The sequence below is a fragment of the Coffea arabica genome, chromosome 2c (assembly GCF_036785885.1).
Source record: "Coffea arabica cultivar ET-39 chromosome 2c, Coffea Arabica ET-39 HiFi, whole genome shotgun sequence".
Classification (NCBI taxonomy): domain Eukaryota; kingdom Viridiplantae; phylum Streptophyta; class Magnoliopsida; order Gentianales; family Rubiaceae; genus Coffea; species Coffea arabica.
The window spans coordinates 64,944,347-64,962,895 of NC_092312.1; the positions used below are offsets into that span (position 1 = coordinate 64,944,347).

The following is an 18,549-nucleotide window of genomic DNA, read 5'->3' on the forward strand; positions in this document are numbered from 1 at the left end:
ACATGTTTTTCAATAAAAAAACATGCTTTTCCAATTAATATTGGTAGAGATATTGTAATTAAAGTCCATACATCACCATTCTCACACATTTCATCCAATAATCAAATCGATCTCATAAATTTAGTACATATTAGAATATCTAATGGACAAAATGAAGTTTCATAATAATTTTAAGTACATCACCATTTTCACACATTTCATACTTCTACAACACAACAAACACAAGGATAATAAGTATTTAGTAACTTCCCCAAGGATATTATGGTACAAGACCGCATCTCAAATAAGTCAATTGTGAAATCAAGTTCGGAGAAGAATTGAATAGAACTAATTATTTTTGAAAAAAAATATAACCAAAATAATGTTAAAAATCTTCCCCAACTTCTTTACATCTTTGGAATAGACCTTATGGTATTAAGGTGATGAAAAAGAAAAATAAATTTCTTACACTAAATAAAAGAGACTAATTTAAGAGATATAATTGCAAATGAATGACACAAATATTTTAATTATCTAGCTAACAGAAAATTGAAACTCCAAACAAAAATCTTTGATTGAATTGATGCAAGATTTGCAGGAAAGATCGATCGAGGTAGAATAAAAATAAAAAAGATGAAAGGGATGAACAATTTTTATAATAGAGTTTCACAAATTTTTTTTTTCATTTTGTTCATGTTTCACCGAGAATATTCGCTTTCTTCAAAAAAAAAATGAGAAGAGTAGATCATATAGGATTAGAATATGAGGCTGCGAGCCACTTCACTTGCAGCTTAGAATTAAAAATTATAAAATGATCCCTACTTTTTTAATATTTATAAAATATACCCTGCGGGTCGGGTACCTATTTTTCCTATCAGATCGGATCGGGTTCATCGGATTTTCGGATCGGCGGATTTTTTTGCCCACCCCTAATCCCGACCTATCCCCACTACCCTATGGATACACTCTTATGGTTCCACTATCATTATAATTTCTATACTTTATCTTATATTTTCTATATGTGCAACACTAATAATGATTCAACCAATCATTCTTTTAATTTTTAGTAAAAAAATTGAATGTGAAGTAATGTTAGAAATTATTTTGGTCTTTTGAACTCATTTCTCCATATTTAATACTACATAAATTCTAAACAAATTGCTATTGTTTCTTTATAAACAGTATAAAATATGCAAAAAATATTAAGTCAATCAACCTAGGAAATAACCATTTTACCATAATAAATTGATAATAACAATACATCATTTTCTAACAATAAAATTCAATTCCATACCATACATACACATACACACATATATAGAATTAATATTTTATACACTGACAGTATATACACCATTATCATTAGATGCATGACAACTTATCTGAATTAAAATTTGAAATCCAAATTTGACTCATGGGTCATGTATTAACCGTAATAGTGTATACACTATTAGTATATATAAGATTTACTCATATATATATATTAAATTATATGTATTATTCATATATTGTATTATATTATATTATTTTATTTTATTAAATTATAAGTGGAAGGACCCACCCCCAGCTCTATTTCTTCCATTCATGATACTATTCTCCTCTTATCCAATAACCCTACCTTCCTTGTTCTTGAAATCCTTTTCTTTCCTCTCACCGTGCTGGCCTCATAATCCCTCTCTTCCACTCAATAATTTCATCTCCTCCCTACCCTTGTAGTTCTGTCTATTACCTCCCTCAACATACTTACTCCATCCTACCAATTGCTCTTTTCCACCTCTTAACCCTATTTTTTCCAATTCATGACTTATTTCATTACACCTAAAAAGTTTTGGCTAAATCCAATGTCAAAATTTTGATAAGTGGGATCAACATAAATTTCATAAAATTTTGTATATTTGAAATTTTTCTATAAATAACCATTGAAAAAATTCTCAAAGATTCCTAAAATGTTCCTGAAATGAACCATCCAAATACATCCTTGTTTATTTGAGTTCATCTTAGTAGAATTTATTTACTATATAGCTCATCTTCAAATATTTGTGTGCATGTGCTCGAGCTTGTGGATGTATCAAAAACATATTTTATATATGTCTAAATTTAGTAAACGAAGAAGAAGTTTACATTAGTCAAAAGCATAAACTTTTGGTCTAATGTCAACAAAATCTAGATAAGAAATTAATAAGAGTTCAGAGTATCATTTGAATCTTTATGATGAAAATATTTTCTCTTATATATAAATGATAGATATTGTTATGTCAAATCTTGGGAATCAAGAAATATGATACAAGCATTAAAGAGTAAAATGATAAATTCATTAATATAGTGTACTCAATTTCCTAAGAGGATTGTAAATCATAGTTACTAAATTGTAGCATTTATGTTATATTATTTTTATTTTTTTTATAATATTTGCATATTGATGTTACCTTACTGTAAAATAGGAATACTCATATTGAACTTGTTAGATTTAATTTGTATCTTTTCCAAGGAAACATGAGAGTAATATATTTCAAGCAAGATTAGTATTACCATATGATAGGTAGAAACTTTCCAAGTTTAAGTTATGTATTTGCATTTGTAAGTTGAAAAATAAAATATTATAATGGAAAATTTTTTATATTTACTCTTAAGATTTGAATCTATTTCCAATTTTAAGTAGTATAATATAATTCTCATAAGTTTGTATTAGGTAGGATTAGTGCATTTAAGTACAACTGCTATATGATAGGTAAGAATTTTTCAAATCTAAGCGATACAATTATGGTAGATTCCATTCAAATGTTGAAAAGAATTTATTACGACTAAAATAATTAAAAATTCTATAAAAATAGAAATGCAGAATTGGAAGCTCAATGGGAATTTCAAACTGAAAAATCATCTTAAAATATTATATACATGTATGTATGTGTGTGTGAAAATTAGGGCTGCTAATCGAACCATCTAAAGTGGGACTTCAAAAAGCCCAAACTCGACTCACTTAGTTTGTAAGACATTTCAGATTCAAGCTAATATATATGAAACTCATATTTGACTCATAGTACATTTGGGCTTTGAACCCCATTTGGGTTTAGACTAAACTTACTTATTATTTCTTAATTTCTTTAATATAATTACTATAACCATTAAGTAGTAAAGTTAGTTTACAACCTACAGTATCAAAACTACTCATAAATCAGTAAAATGTTGATTAAAAGTACATAAATTAATACTAATAGGGCCTTCAGTTTCAAATCATGTAATAGGCTAATAGTAATAGTCATTAGTCAACACACTACTAATAGGTCTTTCTCTTTAAATATATTTATTTAATAAATCTAAGTCTCTTCAAAACCAATACTAATTGCTAATAGTCCAATTATACATTACATATTTAGAAATAATAAATGTATAGGTATATACATTAGGCATATATGTATATATATATATATATAACGGGCTACAATTTAATTGGATTGAACCTATAGAGGCCCAAACTCGAATCACATTTTAATCATACATCAAATCTAGGCCCAAACTTTGTGTGACCTAAAATTATAGTAGGCTCGGCCCTTTTCTTTCGAGCTGAATTCGGTTTGGCCCGGGCACCTTAACAGCCCTACAATATTATATTATTTTTTTATCTCCAAAAAATAAACCTATTATTTTTATTCAGTCCAGCGATTCACTATAATAAAAATTAAAAGATTTGTACATTTAAGCCATTCACAGTACACCCTTATGTAATAAACAATAATTTGACATCCATAAACTCAATCAAACAAGTTTAGGAAGATTCCAACTCCAAAAATAAAAATCAATTAGTTTCGGGGGCTGTTAGCGTTGGCGAAAGAGGGTGGAGAAAAGGAGAAGGTGTGGGAAAAGGGGATTGGGAGATGGCTATAGGAAGATGGAGAGGGCTGTACGCAGGGGAGGTGGAGTGGTGGGCTTCAAATCCTCTGTCCCCAAAGTAGTTTCTGTCCCCTCTGTCCCTTGTTTATACAGTTGTCATGTGTCTCTAATCTTTTGTTAATCCAAACTCAAATATATCAAATTTGATATTTAACAATTTGGTAGCTTAATACATTCAAATTTTAAATTTTAGTTGTCGGATTTCAATTTTATCAAACAGACCCTTCATCTTCATCTGAAGTGCTAAAGTTGTGATTGTTTCGTTCGTGGGTTGCGACATAGGATGAAATCGCCTTGCTGTCAACTTGATGTTTTGATTGTGGGGTTGCTTGTACATGCAATGACTTGGTATGAAATGACCTTAGCTTAGCAGCAGGAAGGACCGTGGCCCCTAACTCTGGGACTTTCATAAAGACGAGAAAACGGCCTTTCCAAGTTTTTGGAGATATTCACAGTATACAGTATACAGTCCTACATCTTTCGCCTCTTTGCCTCAGTCCATGTGGAGGGTCCCATTTCCTACACCACCAAGATTGTCTAATATCTTGAATCTTCATGGTTTTCTTGTCCCTAGCTAGTGACAAGATCGAACCCTTTTTCTTTTTCCATTCTTTTCTTATTTGTTTTTCCATAATTTTGGCATCACATTTTTGGATCAAGTAAGAAGGGGAAGCAAATCTGAGACCTATTCTCTTTGGGAAAAATAATGTCAGTTGTATTGCTTTTTGTAAGAACTTGGTATACAAATGATGCTAAAGTTGTTATTCCCACGTAATTAGCCTTTACATGTTTCTGTATAAAACGATTGTTAATAACGTGGAGTTATTGTATGCATGATGTGAATGCAATTCTTGCAAGATGATCATTTGGAATTGGCTGCTAAATTACCAAGAAAATTTTATGGCTCATGAACCTCTCATTTTTCATCTCAGGCCTAGTACATATACATAAATGCATGATTGCATAACTACTTTTCAAGAAGCCGAGTGGTAATGGTATTAAAAGAAAATTCAGTATTCAAAAATATGGAAAAAGGTAATTCTCATTAAAGCACTTAATTTTTGCTATAACTTTCATAAGTCCTAGCATGTAAAAGTTCAAAAATCGTAGTGTTTATGGTCTAAGAAGTTGAGGTCTTCCATTTTCCAATGTAGTAATTGCAGTAAACTATTAATTTATCTATGGGAATTACACATCCTAAAATCATTCTGCAAGTAGTTTATTTTGGGGAAAAAGAAAGGGAGGAACAAGATAAAGGTACAAAGATTCTATGACTAGAATAAAGGGACCTATATACAATAATGCCTATCGAATAATTTTCCTCTTATATATTTACTGCTTGTCAGAAAAAAAAAATTGAAGAACAAAAAACCTTTAGTATAAAAATTCAAGGTATATGTTGCCTTCAACAATGATTATTTTTTTTAGACCTATAGATTCAATGGAGAGATCATATTTAAACACCTTTACCTGTAAAACTGAAATATACTGGTGGATAGAAAAAGAAAAAAAAAATTACAAGTTACTATAATTTGCATGGTAAATTATATTCTGTACAGTAAATTTTTACCATGATGGACAAATAAAATGCTTAAAACATACATGACAAATTCTTTCTCACAAGAAGAACAGAATATTGCAGCATGGTCCTAATGTGGCACACTGCTTAATTTGTACCATTCTAATATTAAAAGGGTGGCACTCCTACTTCACTGAAAGATACACGTGCACCAAAAATTGACATTTATATGTAGACTTCTCCTAAGCATTATTTAGAGGGCAATTAAAATAATGTCATTGGGGGCAATGATAGTTTAAGCTACCAAGAACTGCAAAATGTTTCAACCTAAGAAGTATGAACTTCTTCTTCTTCTGGACATAATAAGCTAAATTCCGGGCAAAGCTTGTTATCACTCTTACAATTATCAGCAACATTTCACACTCATTAATTCTAACATATCTGATCTAACAAGGCAAAGCCTAGCTAGTGGTTTTCAGGTGAAGTCTGGCGGTTTTCTGGCAGGTTGGAAGGGGCCACAAGTGTTCCTTGACCGTACAAAGTGCTAAGCTGGTGAAAATAAGGACAGGTCCTGGAGTCAAGTGACCTCTTCTTGTTGTTGTCTTTTGTCTTCCTGAAATACTTGTTTATATTCTCCCATTTCTCTTTGCATCTTTTGGAGCTTCTCTTGTACCCCAACTCTAGCATCCCTTGTGAGATTCTTTCCCATAGGGGACCCTTTGCACCTTCCTTGATGCTGTCATCAGATGTACTGTTATTGGTGAGACGACACTTGAGGTTTATCAATGCTTGGACTTCATCTCTAGGCCATCGCTTACCGGCGATTCGCTCCCCCCTCTCATTTGGTGCAGAAACCATTTTCTGGGATGATTTTTGTGCTAAAGATGGATTTGGCTGTGAAGGGTTCTCATGGTATTTATAAGAATTGGTATTAGGGTTTTGGGATGTCGTGGGTAGTGTAGCTGAGGAGGTTGCTTGTGGAGTTGAGCAATGGTTGTGAGGTGATGGGGTGGTTTCTCCAGATGAAGTTGGATTGTTTCTTGAGAGCACCAAAGTAGGGTTTTGGTGGGAAATAGCCATGCTTGCTGAAGTGACTGCTTCGAGTTTAGTTTGGTCACTATTGAGGCTGCTAGGGGGCAGAATTTCAGAAGACGAAGTCACAGAATTTGAACTATTTGTTACCTTGAGAAGATCTTCAATTCTCCTTACTAAGCTTTGATCTGCCTCAGAACCAGATGTGAATTTCTTAAGGAGATCAATTATCTTGCCTTGTCTATCACATGCAATGGCCTGTTCTTGTGCCCTCATCTCAATTTCCTTGTTGATCCTATCCATTTCTTGACACTTCCAAGCTTCATCTCTTGCGATGCTTTCCCGATCTCTTCTCACCATGTCTTCAATAAGTTTGTTGTGTAGCACTTCTTGTTGCTCAACTATCTTCTTCACTACTGCTTCACAAAAACCCTTGAACATCTCGAACTTATGGGTCCTTTTTCTCTTCCTGCTTTTAGTCGATTCCTTCACTAGTTCTGCATTTTCCTGATCAGAAGGGTTGGCAACGGCTACAGTGTTTCCTGTGTCCTCCTCTTCTTGCAGTGTACTAGCGTCCATCCTGTTGTCTCCTTCTTGTTTATCCTTTTCTTTGACCAAATCTTGGCTCTTTTCTGTTGAAACCTGTGGATTTTCATCATTATAAAGCTCGTCAAGATCACTGAAAAACCTGTAGTTTTTGTTGTAATTCATGCTGTTGAAATGTCTGCTTTCTTCCTCGAATTTCTCCTTGCACTTTTCAGCGCTCCTATGATACCCAAGCCCTGTAAGCTTCCTGCGTCCATCATTAATATGCATAAACTACAAGACCCCAATTAACTAAACGGATCACTCTGAGTAAATTAATGCAGTAAAATGAAATCATAAGAGTTCAAATGCTGGGATATTCTTTATTTCACAACTCTCTCTCTCTCTCTCTCAGACACAAACTCACAGGCACAGACACAAAGAAGCATTTACTAGGTTACTAGAAACAGCTCTTTGAAATAAATGTAGATATAAAAGAAAAAAAAAAAAGCATATCAAGAGATCCATCATTTCAAAAGGAAGCTAGGAGTATGAAATTGAATTTGACAAAAAGTATTGGAAAGATTCTAAAAGTAAGTGCAGGTACTAAAAGTGTACAAATATACGAGTACAAGGACTGCAAAAAAAAAAAAAAAGTCATTTCACTTTGACAATCAATCACCTGAATAATTCACTTTTATCATAGCGCAAAACAGGTATATATCATATCATATATACATCACCAGTGCATGAGGAAATTGATGTCACATAAGGTACCTTGAAACATGTTCCCAAGTGATTTCAGGGAACCAATTTTCCATGCTAGATCTGATTCTGAGCAGTGCAAGAACTTCATCATTGGACCAGGGATCAAGTGGGATTGCTGCTGAGATTGATCCCTCTCTTTCTTCCTTTTCCTCACCATTCTTGGAGGTGGGTGGTGGTGATTGGTGGTGCAATTGGTGGTGAAGCCCACTTTGCTGGTGGTGGTGGTGGGGTTGAACTTGAACATCAAGTGTCAGTGGAGAAGAGTATGGATCAAAACAACCAAGAAAAGCTGGTGCTGGTGGTGTTGCTGATGTTGGTGGCAGTGGTGGCGATGCTAGTGACACTGATGCTGCAGATGATGGAATTGAAACCCCATGATGATGAAGAGGGAAAGAAAGAGGAATAGGAAGTGAAGTTCTTGAAGAAGCTGCTAAAAATTGGTGGAATTGGTCAGCTGGTACACCATCAAACATGTTGTTGTGTTTGATTTTTTTTTTTTTTTTTTCCCTTGTAGTCGTGAATTTCCCTTCTTTTCCCTCCCCCCTTTAGTCTCAACTCTCAAACTCTTAGTAAAATGGCAACTCTTAGTAAAATGGCAACTCTTAGTAAAATGGCAATTGGCAAAGCAAAGCAAACCAAACCAAACCAAAAAACAAAATTTTATGTCAACACAAACCAAGAAGTGAAGGCTTCCCTTCACTCATTAAGCAACAAAACAAACAAAAACCTCACACACAGACACACACACACATACACACACTTTTGAGAGAGAGAGAGAGAGAGAGAGGATAAAAAAACACCACAGTTTCTGTCACTCCCTCTCTTTCTCTCCCAAATATCTCTCTCTCATATTCATCAAGGATTTTGTCTTTTATTGCAGGAGAGTGAGAGGGATTGTCTCCCAAGACTCGGAAAACTGGCAAGTGATGCTACACTCCAATGAGTGCACAGGTTACTGAATTCATGTGATTAGAGGGTGAACTGCACGTGTCACTGACACACGTGGGTGGGCAGTGACAAAATTGTTTAAGGCTGAGGAAGGGATTTGAAAATTTGGGACAGTGCTGACCGAATTCATTAAAGAAAATAAAATTTTAAAAAAATGATGGAGTAATTTGTTTTTGGGTTCCACCGGTCCTCAGAATCCTATGCAGAAGGTGGTGCTGATGATGGTGTAATTAACGGCAATAGATAGCAGGACACGTGAATGCATGCAGAGGCTGGGACCAATTATTTATGGGAGGGGGATTGGGATTTTCATGTAGGTGCCATGGTACTGTCTATAATAAAATTATTGTTGCTTGTACAGCACCGACTTGGGGAGGAGGAAGGCCGTCTAGGAGGGATTGATTAATATATAGATTGTGTGTTTTGAAATTGAATCATATAATTCATTGTTTTATTTTAGTCTTAATTAACCTCCCTTTTCAAAGATGAAGTGCTAATTAGGTTAGAGAAAAGGGAATGTGGAAGGATGGGATGGCAGATATTGTGGAGTGCGATGGTTTCGGGCATATAGCATGGATGAATGTGAATGTAACCTTGAACTAAAAGATATGGTTGAAGATGATTTAGAGGCCTTTGATGGTAGGTTAGTTAAAGATTTTAGTTGTGAATTTGTTTTAAGCTTGGTAAGTGCGGCATAGTGGAGTTTATTGCCAAATCCAATGAGAGTTACAATTAAGTTTTGATTCCGAAAAATCGTTTAAAACGTACCGCAAATGAGTTTTTTCATCATTTACTTTTAAAATAGTAACTTTACGTCCCTTATAAAATTAAATCAGCAAAATTTTATTCTAATTAAATTATTTAAAACCACTTTTATCTTAAAATCACGACATGACCAACATATAGTTATTTTTTATGTACAAAAGGTTAAATCCAATTTTTCCAGTGGCAAAAATGAATATCAACTGGGTTCAATCCCACTTTTTTAGAAAAAAAAAATGAATATGGTTCGGATTAATCTTACTTTTTTGAGGGTAAAAAATGAATATGGATTGTGTCATTTTTTTTAAACTATAAATGTAATCTAACCTTTTTGCTACTAAAAAAAATGACCATGTCTAGGTCGCCTGATGACTTCAGATTAAAAAGTAATCGAAAAACTAAGTTGGGATCAAAGTTTACTGATTTAATTTTGTAAGGGATATAAAATTACTATTTCAAAAGTAAAGGACGAAGAAAGTCACTTGACGAAATGTAAAGGACATTTTAAACAATTTCACCATTTTATTCAGATATATATGGGATTAATTTATCTAAGGGGCATCCGTTGACATGCATTTCATGGTATTAGTCATTTGGAAAGTAAGATTGACTTTAACGAGCGTCTAAATATATGAGGCTGATACATGTTAGTATGCACAAACATATGATAAATTAGATGCAGGGAAAAATTTTTCATTGGGCACTAATTCGAAAAACTATTTGGCCAACTTGTATTATGTCAAACATAAGGTGCAATGCACCTTGATTCACATTCTGGCATAATAAATGCATGGCCCTTTGGATAGACATACAGTTTAATTGTACATTTATACTCCGTCCGTTTATTGTATTTATAAGTTGTTGCCAAGTGTTTTTGAGTGTAGGTGCTGTGTTACCATTAAACACTAGTGCTAACGGCACACTGATTTATGCAATTTGAAATTAATCACTTTTTATATGAAAGAATTCAGTATAAAATGTTCATCAAGAAAAAAAAATCCTTTGATTTTTTTAAAATAGTTTTTTGAATAGGATTATGGTCAATTTGATGGTTTCAATGCAAATGGTGATTACGTAGGTAATACGAGTTTGGGTAGTTAAGTCCCTGGGAGCAATTCAAGAGTTGCCGGCTTTTGAGTTGACTTTTGGAATTAGGTTTAATTAGTCAAATTTCGTTTCTCGAAAGAAAAAGGTAATACGAGTTTAAATAGTTGAGGTAAGTATTGGTTAAAAGATATGGTAACTTGGTAAGCTTCCCAAACCTTTTGACGACGACGCATTAGTAGTAGGTCCACCGACTTGAAAAGAGAATGTTTCTGCGGCCGGATTACGATGCTTTTGTATAATCCTGTGATAAGAAAAGTAAATATACTTTCTAAGCTTAGCCGATGGAAAAGGTTATCACTTTTTGCAGCATCCAGTTGATTCTCATAGCTTTTATTGCATTTTGTTTTGCTTTTTTTTTTTTGTTTTTGAGTTTTTCTAACGGGTCCCATAGAGCACACCCGTTAACACACTATGTTCTACTCAACCTATCATGTATATACATACACTAATAATTATCATTTTCTTTTGTATTTATACACTTTTCTTAATTAATCTCCTTGCATTTATACGCTTTTCCTAATTAATTTTATATTTTTAAAAATCTAATACCTGAAATACATTTTATGAGTGCTCATAGGGCATACGTTAGACGGACCTTATTTTTTTCTTAATAGAACTAGTAAAAGAAACAATGTTAAACTATCCGAACAAAAATTATATTTGCCCTGACTAATTTTGTTTCCAATTATGGAGTTTGATAAGAGTGTATTTTCGTTTACTTTTAGGGGTCACTGGTATTTGGCAAAATAGTTATTTTTGAGATAGCCTGAAATTTAATTAATTAGTCAAACTAAAACTTACTGAAAGAACTTTCGGAAGAATTCATGTATTTGTGTCTCATTAACATGGGTTTTCTTAACCAATAAATAATAATAAATTTTGATGTTTTGTAGTCTACTAATTTCATTAAAAATATGCAATGTGCGAAAAATTCACGGACCTAAAATTGCACTTTGCAAACCCAATTATTTTTTGAATTATAATTTGCACTTCAAGCTTTTAATTTTCATAATTTATTACCTTCAACATTTAAATTTTTTGCAATCCATTACAGTTAAAAAACAAAAAAAAAAAACCCTAACAAATTAAAGTAGATTTCAGCCAGCTATGATAGGAAATATGACTAGATGTTGGAGATCCTAGTTTTAGTCTCACAAGATGTGAGTCTAATGTCACTAGATGCTAGTTTTCATGCCACTGTCTATTTATCGGTATTAGTTCTAGTATTGTTGAGTTATTATTTGTCTGTATTGTTCTCATCGTTGTGTGTTCCTTATAATCATATTTAAAAAATGTGATTGATAAAACGATTCTTTCAACTGTTGCTCTTATTTTGTTCCTAAAATGACTTTTTCTTTTTATCAAGAAATGTGCCAAAGTGCACATTTTTCCTCTCATCAGAAGCAAATGAAAATCCTATTCTTTTCTTGTTATCAAATTTGACATCTCTCTCTCTCTCTCTCTCAGATTTCATGAGTCGAGTTTTGGCAAGTCTAGACTAGACTCACAAATTAATAGGGCTTTAGGGTTTTTGATACAAATTAAATAGTTCACGCTCAACTCGCACTCTTCCACGAGTTTCGAGCTCAAATGGGCCCGAACCCAAGTTCATAATTAAATAAATAATGATGTATAATATATATTTAATATTTATCAATTACTATAAATTTATTTATAAATTCTTAATATTTTATGTTATAATATATATAATTATAAATTATAAATATTATTATATACATTATATATATAATTATATTTCTACAAAGGTCAATCTTTAATGGGATTCGAGTCTAAAAAGGTCCAAACTTAATCCACATTTAATTTGAACTAATATTTATGCCCAAACTTTGCCTGGGTCAATTAAAAATTAGGCTTAGTAGGCTTTTCTTGGGTTGGGTGGGGTGACATTGGGCTAATCCTGCCCCACTGACAGTTGCTCTGTGTGTGTGTGTGTGTGACACATCCAAAGTATATTGCTTTTATCAAAGGAAAAATGTACAATTGAATTCCTTTTTTGATAAAAGAAAAAAAAAAGTACATTTTGGGGATAAGATAAGATATGGGTTTAAATTTTATTTTAACCAATCACCTAAGATGAAATCTAGCTCAATATTCAGCTACTACTTGTGGATGTTGGGAAAAGGTAGGGGTTGAAGGTAGTAAATTACCAAAAAGTTAAAAGTTTAAGGTGTAAAATGTGATTTAAGAATAGTTGAGGAGTGCAAAGTGCAATTAATCATTATCCAATTTATGAGTTTGTGATGCATTTGAGTGCAGATGCTCTTATTGCCGTGGCTAATTCCCTTCTTCTTTTTTTTTTTTCCAACCATAGCATTAATATAAATTATTTTAACATAATTTAGGGAGAGAGGGATCCTAACTGATGGAAAATCGTGTCGAAGGAAACATTTAAAAGTGACGGTCATAATTAAATGGTAAAGTGGAAAGCAATGTTGACTGTCGTGGCTGCCTCCCACCAACACCACCAAGAGGCTGTTGATTGCCGTGGCTAAATTACCGGTGCACATAATTAGACACTTTCCCCCTTCCATGTGTCAATCAATATATGTCAAATGTTTTAGAACGTAATCCATGCACGAATAGTCATGCTTTTTTGTGAAGTGTTGATAAAAATGATGTAGCATTTGAAAGAATAATGATGAGCTTGTTAAAGCTTTTGATGACGCATTAGTAGTGCATACAGTGACGTTAACAAATAGAATATTCTTCTGGATTATGATGATGTTTTTGTGTAATCTTAGGATCATAAGAAAAGTGAATTTACTTTCTAACCTTTGGTCATCTTAAGAAAAAGAAAGTTTTTTTATGCTATATAAGAATGAGTTGTGGTCAAAAGGGATTTTAATTTCAATCGCATGAATAAAAGCTTTTTGGAACTGTGGAATATTGTGTAGTTTTTTAAAAATATTTGGTACAATTGAGGGCAGCATGTGTTTATGTATATTTATCGAAATGCCCTCATTTTGGCACATTTAAAGTTTTGATTTATGGAAACATTTGGATATTTTTGAAATATGAAATTATTTAACAATTATTTTTACATCGAGTACAACTCATATAAGGTTATGTATTGGTATAATTACTGAAATGGCATTATAAAAACATTTAATTGAAGTGTGATTTTTATTGTGCAATTAACACACAAACATATTAATACGTTGTGTAGTTAACATGTTGCTATAACTAATCGTTGGAGAATATTCCTTTGTCTGAAACAACCTATGTCTGCTCTTGGGCGATTTGCAACTGACATCTATAGGAGTCTTGCAATTAGAATATATTATTATTAGTTTTGCCATATTTGATGACTATTTCTTTCCAATGTACTATAATTTGTCCAATGAAAAATTCTTTCTAACCATAGGCACCAAACACCTGCGCGATGTACGAGCACTCCCCTATTAGTATTAGTTACCAAATTCATTTTTGTCTGTTGATTGTTATTAGAGGTGTCAAAATGAAATGTTTGATCAGGTAGGTTTGAATCGGTCATAAATGAGTAATAGATATAATTGGATAAACCCATTTATGCTCATTTAATAAATGGATCAAAATGAATTAACTCATTTATACCTATTTAATAAATAGGTATGGATATATTCAAGTATCCATTTATGGTCTACTTGAAATTCTATTTGCTCTTTTTTTTTTGTTTTAGATTTTTTAACAAGAAATAATGACATTTTATTGTTATTGGATTGGTAAGAAATTTAAATTTATTAGCTTAACATCCACCAAAAATTGAGTTTAAATGTGCAATTATTTTTAAATGAGTATAAATGGGTAATGTGAATCCATCCATTGACCATCAATTAAATGGGTCTAAATGAGTTACTTATCTAAATCCATTCAAAATTTATTATATTAATGAGCAAATCCACATGATTGGATTGTGATTGATACCTTTAATTGTCACTGTTTTTTTGGGCTTTTTGAGCTCCTTTATTTTTTTCCTACAAGATACTAAGCAAAAATCCAAAATGAGGAGCACAATTTAAAGCCCCTTCCTTTCTTTATTGCATTCCCCCAATCCCCTCCTCTTGTTAAATAAATAAAACAACGCTTTATCACTTGCAGACATTTAATTTACAATGAACATAGGATATGCGTGGAGTGTGCAGAAACCGATATTTTAAACGTTTTACTAATTAAACTCCAAATTAAAAAAAAAAAGACTAACTCATGGACTCAATTTAATGAGTCCAACACTTGTTAAACAAACCCACAGTTAATATTAAACTAAGAATAAAGACTAATCAATTTTGATGCTATTGAAAAAAGGCCTAAAAGTCCAAAATTTATATGCTATTGAAAGAGAGGCATAAAGAATGTTAAACTACCAGAACAAATCACATATAGTAACTAGTAAGTTCAAGTAAATGTCAAATTAATTAAAAGAGTAAATCCCAAAGCAAATTCCGTACTATGACTACTTCTTCCCCCTTATCTTCATTTCGAATGCTCCTACTATCATCATATGTGTATTTAGAATTCTAGATTTTCTTTAGCTTATTATTTCATCTAATATATATATATGCTATTCTTATCTATTAATAATTGGTTAATCTTGATTACACATTCTAACTTGTTTGTATGTCCTTTGATAATTTAATTGAAACGTAAAAATGTATCAATCTAGAGCTGTGGTGAACTATAAATAGCGACAATAACAAATAATGAAACAATAGTAAAACTAAATGAACGATTAGAATAACACAAATAATAATAATATTATAGTAGAGAGAAGGAAATGACAGAATGAGATGAGGGAGAAAACAAAATGATAAAAGTACAAATTCACGGTCACTTACCACCCAAAGGCATATAAAATTATTATACCATCATTGTAGATAAAAAATAAATAAATAAAACACGTATTAAAAGAGTTAATTTTATATACACTACTAGTGTAAACACTGTACACTATCACAATTAGATATATGACATATATATATATGTATATATATAATTTGGATTTCAAATTCAAATTCAGATTTGTTATCATATATCTAATAGTGATAGTGTATACACTTTTAATGTATAAAATATTAATTCTAATGAAATGAGGGCAAAATATGGATAAAATGAATTGGGTAAATCTTTTATGTACTGTTAGTGAGAGGTTTAAATACATGTCATATATGCAAAATTTAGTGTTCATTATAAATTAAATGACGTGACATGCATCTAAACCCATATACGCTGACATTGTAAGAAAAATTAATCCAAATGAATTTAAGGAAGAAACTAAAACATATCTCTAATGATTCATGTAATTAAGCCCTAGTAGTAATGAGGTGAGCCCACTTGAATACGTTATCAGTGTATAAAATATTAATGCTAATTAAAAAATGGCAAACTATTGATAAAATTAATTAGATAAATCTTTTATACACTATTAATGTATACACATGCGAGTTCAAATGCATGTCGTATATGCAAATTTTGGTGTTCAAGTAAAAATTAGAAAATGAATTTACGGAAGAAAGTAAAACATACATCTAATGATTGACGTAATTAAGCTCTGGTAGTAGTCAAGTGAGCCCACTAGCTTCATGGGCTTAGGCCTGCAAGGGGGACAACTGATGATGTGCTTGACCATCATGGGAATCAATAGACCATAAGGCAAATGCAATCTATTCTAAAATTTTCTCTTGGGACTTGTAAGGCTTTATTTTGTCTTGGGATAATTTCAGAAACCTCTCCTAAGGTTTCTAACTATTTCATTAGCCTCCCTCCAAATTTTAAAAATTATGCTAAATTTCCTTGAGTTTAATTATCTTGTAACATTTAGACCCAACCAGTAATTGAAAAGTGATATTAGGAGAGAAAAAAAATATATGATTTTATCATTACCCTTCATCTACTATATTATTTAATTAATTTAATACCAATTCACACATTAAAGAAACCACTATTGTTGTTTATCATTAAAAATCAAATCACATATAGCATCGAAAAATAGTATGTCATTCTATATTTTTTCACTTAATACAAGACTCAAATTACTTTTTTTAGTTCCATACTTAATATCAAATATAATCAACAACAAATAATAAAAAAATTTGCAATTGAAACATTACAAAGAGCAAATTTTAACATCATAAATATCCTTGTCAACATATTAAAATTAGCTGTGGAGATTTTTATAGTATTAAACTTAGCTCTTTTCAATGTTTTGGTTGCATTTTTTTGATTATTTGTTATTGATGATGTTTGACAATGGATCTATAATTGAAAGAATAATTTGGACCTTATATTAAGTGACATATATAGAATATATACTATTTTTTGATACTATATGTGATTTGATCCTTGATGAGAAACAACAAATTCTAGTGTTTTCCTTTAATGTGTAGGCTAGTATTAGATCAACTAAATAATATAGTAGATAAGAGGCAATGATGGAATCCTATAGCTTGTTTCTCCTAATATCATTTTTTTGTTATTGGTTGGGTTTAGATGTTACAAGATAATAAATCTCAAAGGAGATTAATGTAATTTTTGAAATTTAAAGGGAGACCAGTAAAATAGTCAGAAACCTCAGGGGTAGTTTCTGAAATTATCCCTTTTCTCTTAGAAACTAATTACAGTTATTAAAAAAAAAAAAAACACGTAAGGTACATATGAAATTCATGCAACAAACACATAATGGTTTTTTTTTTTTTTGCCCCCTTCCCCTTAAAAAAAAAAAAGAGAAGTAAAACGAGATGAGAAAACTTGTATTCCATGCTATCAGTTTTTTTAATCAACTAGCAACATTTAGACTAATCCTTCTCTAACCTACACTAGAGGAGGGTTCAATTGAGTCAAGCCAAATCATATTGAGTTTTTTTTTTCACTATCCATATTTGGTTAGTTAACACATATACTTAAGTTTCTTTTTTCTTTTTTCTTTTTTCATAGCCAAGCCAAACCATGAAACTATAGTTACAATTACAAAAAAAATATTTACTTAAGCTTAGTTTACCAGTTCACTTGTATACCGTATTATCTATGCTACGGATTTTAAACATTACTGGTTACCTTAGACGTAATTAAATTATATTTGAGGAGGTTTTTTTATTAAAATTTATTAACTATTACAGGAAAGACTTTAATCTGATGGCTAAGTTGGAGATCTCAGGATTCAAATCTCTCTTTTTTTCCTCACTTCTTAAATCCCAACCTACCCTTGTCTAAAGAAAAAAAAAAAAAAGGAATAAAGTAGGACCTCTAAAGACTGACCACCCTCTATTGTTATTTTTCTAGCGTATTGAAAGACTGACCTCTATTGTTTGGATTGCTGTTTTCCGTCAAAAAATTATGTCGTTTTCCGTGATCACATTTACCTATTACCTTTTTCCCTCACATACATCAAATCGCTATAGTAATTTTTCCATGAAAAATCATGAAAAATGCAATCCAAACACAAGGCAATTAATCAAATAATATGAACATTGAATGTGTTTAAGTGTGTTTGGATAGCCAAATAATGGCCAGAAATTTTTTGCTTACATCACAAATACAATTTCATATACACCTTTTTATCTTCCCAATTACCTTTTTATCTCACGTACATCACATCACAAAAAGTGCTACAGTAATTATTTCACATATTTCAATTACCTTTGCACGATAGTAACTTTTGTAAGCTTGGACCAATTGATTCTTATAATTCAACATAATTGATTAAATCGCAATTTTGAATTCTAATCTCAAATTTTTTTATTCTATTGATGCCGTGGAGTTTGGAAGTTTTTCAAGTCATATATTGGCACATGCCAAATAAATACCCATTCTACTTGCGCCTATGTTCTATATTCCTTCTGACAGAATTTTCTAAAATATTTTAGAGATCCAAAAAGGGGAAAAAATTAAACAAAAAGTCAATCAAATGCCCCAAAAAAGAAAACAAAAATGAAGGAATTTGACACAAAAAAAAAGTGCCCCAAAAGGAGAAAAAATAAAGAAAACGAAAAAAATCATGTATACAATTCCTGGTACGAGTCTGCCTCAAA

At 31.7% G+C, this 18,549-nt stretch overlaps 1 protein-coding gene across 1 annotated transcript; it reads right to left on the bottom strand.

Moving 5' to 3' along the window:
• Positions 1–5,704: 5,704 nt before the first annotated feature.
• On the bottom strand, positions 5,705–8,291 carry LOC113727457 (trihelix transcription factor GTL2-like). Its single transcript, XM_027251623.2, has 2 exons — positions 7,721–8,291; positions 5,705–7,211 (listed from the first exon to the last, which is right to left on the bottom strand). The coding sequence occupies exons 1-2, from the start codon at positions 8,182–8,184 to the stop codon at positions 5,852–5,854; spliced, it is 1,824 nt and encodes a 607-aa protein (XP_027107424.1). The 5' UTR covers positions 8,185–8,291; the 3' UTR covers positions 5,705–5,851.
• Positions 8,292–18,549: the final 10,258 nt, after the last annotated feature.

Excerpts from the sequence above, each read along its gene's own strand:
- LOC113727457 (XM_027251623.2), bottom strand. The coding sequence starts at position 8,184 with ATGTTTGATGGTGTACCAGCTGACCAATTCCACCAATTTTTAGCAGCT. Across the intron at positions 7,212-7,720 it reads ACTTGGGAACATGTTTCAAG|GAAGCTTACAGGGCTTGGGT; the intron begins GTACCTTATGTG and ends TGATGGACGCAG.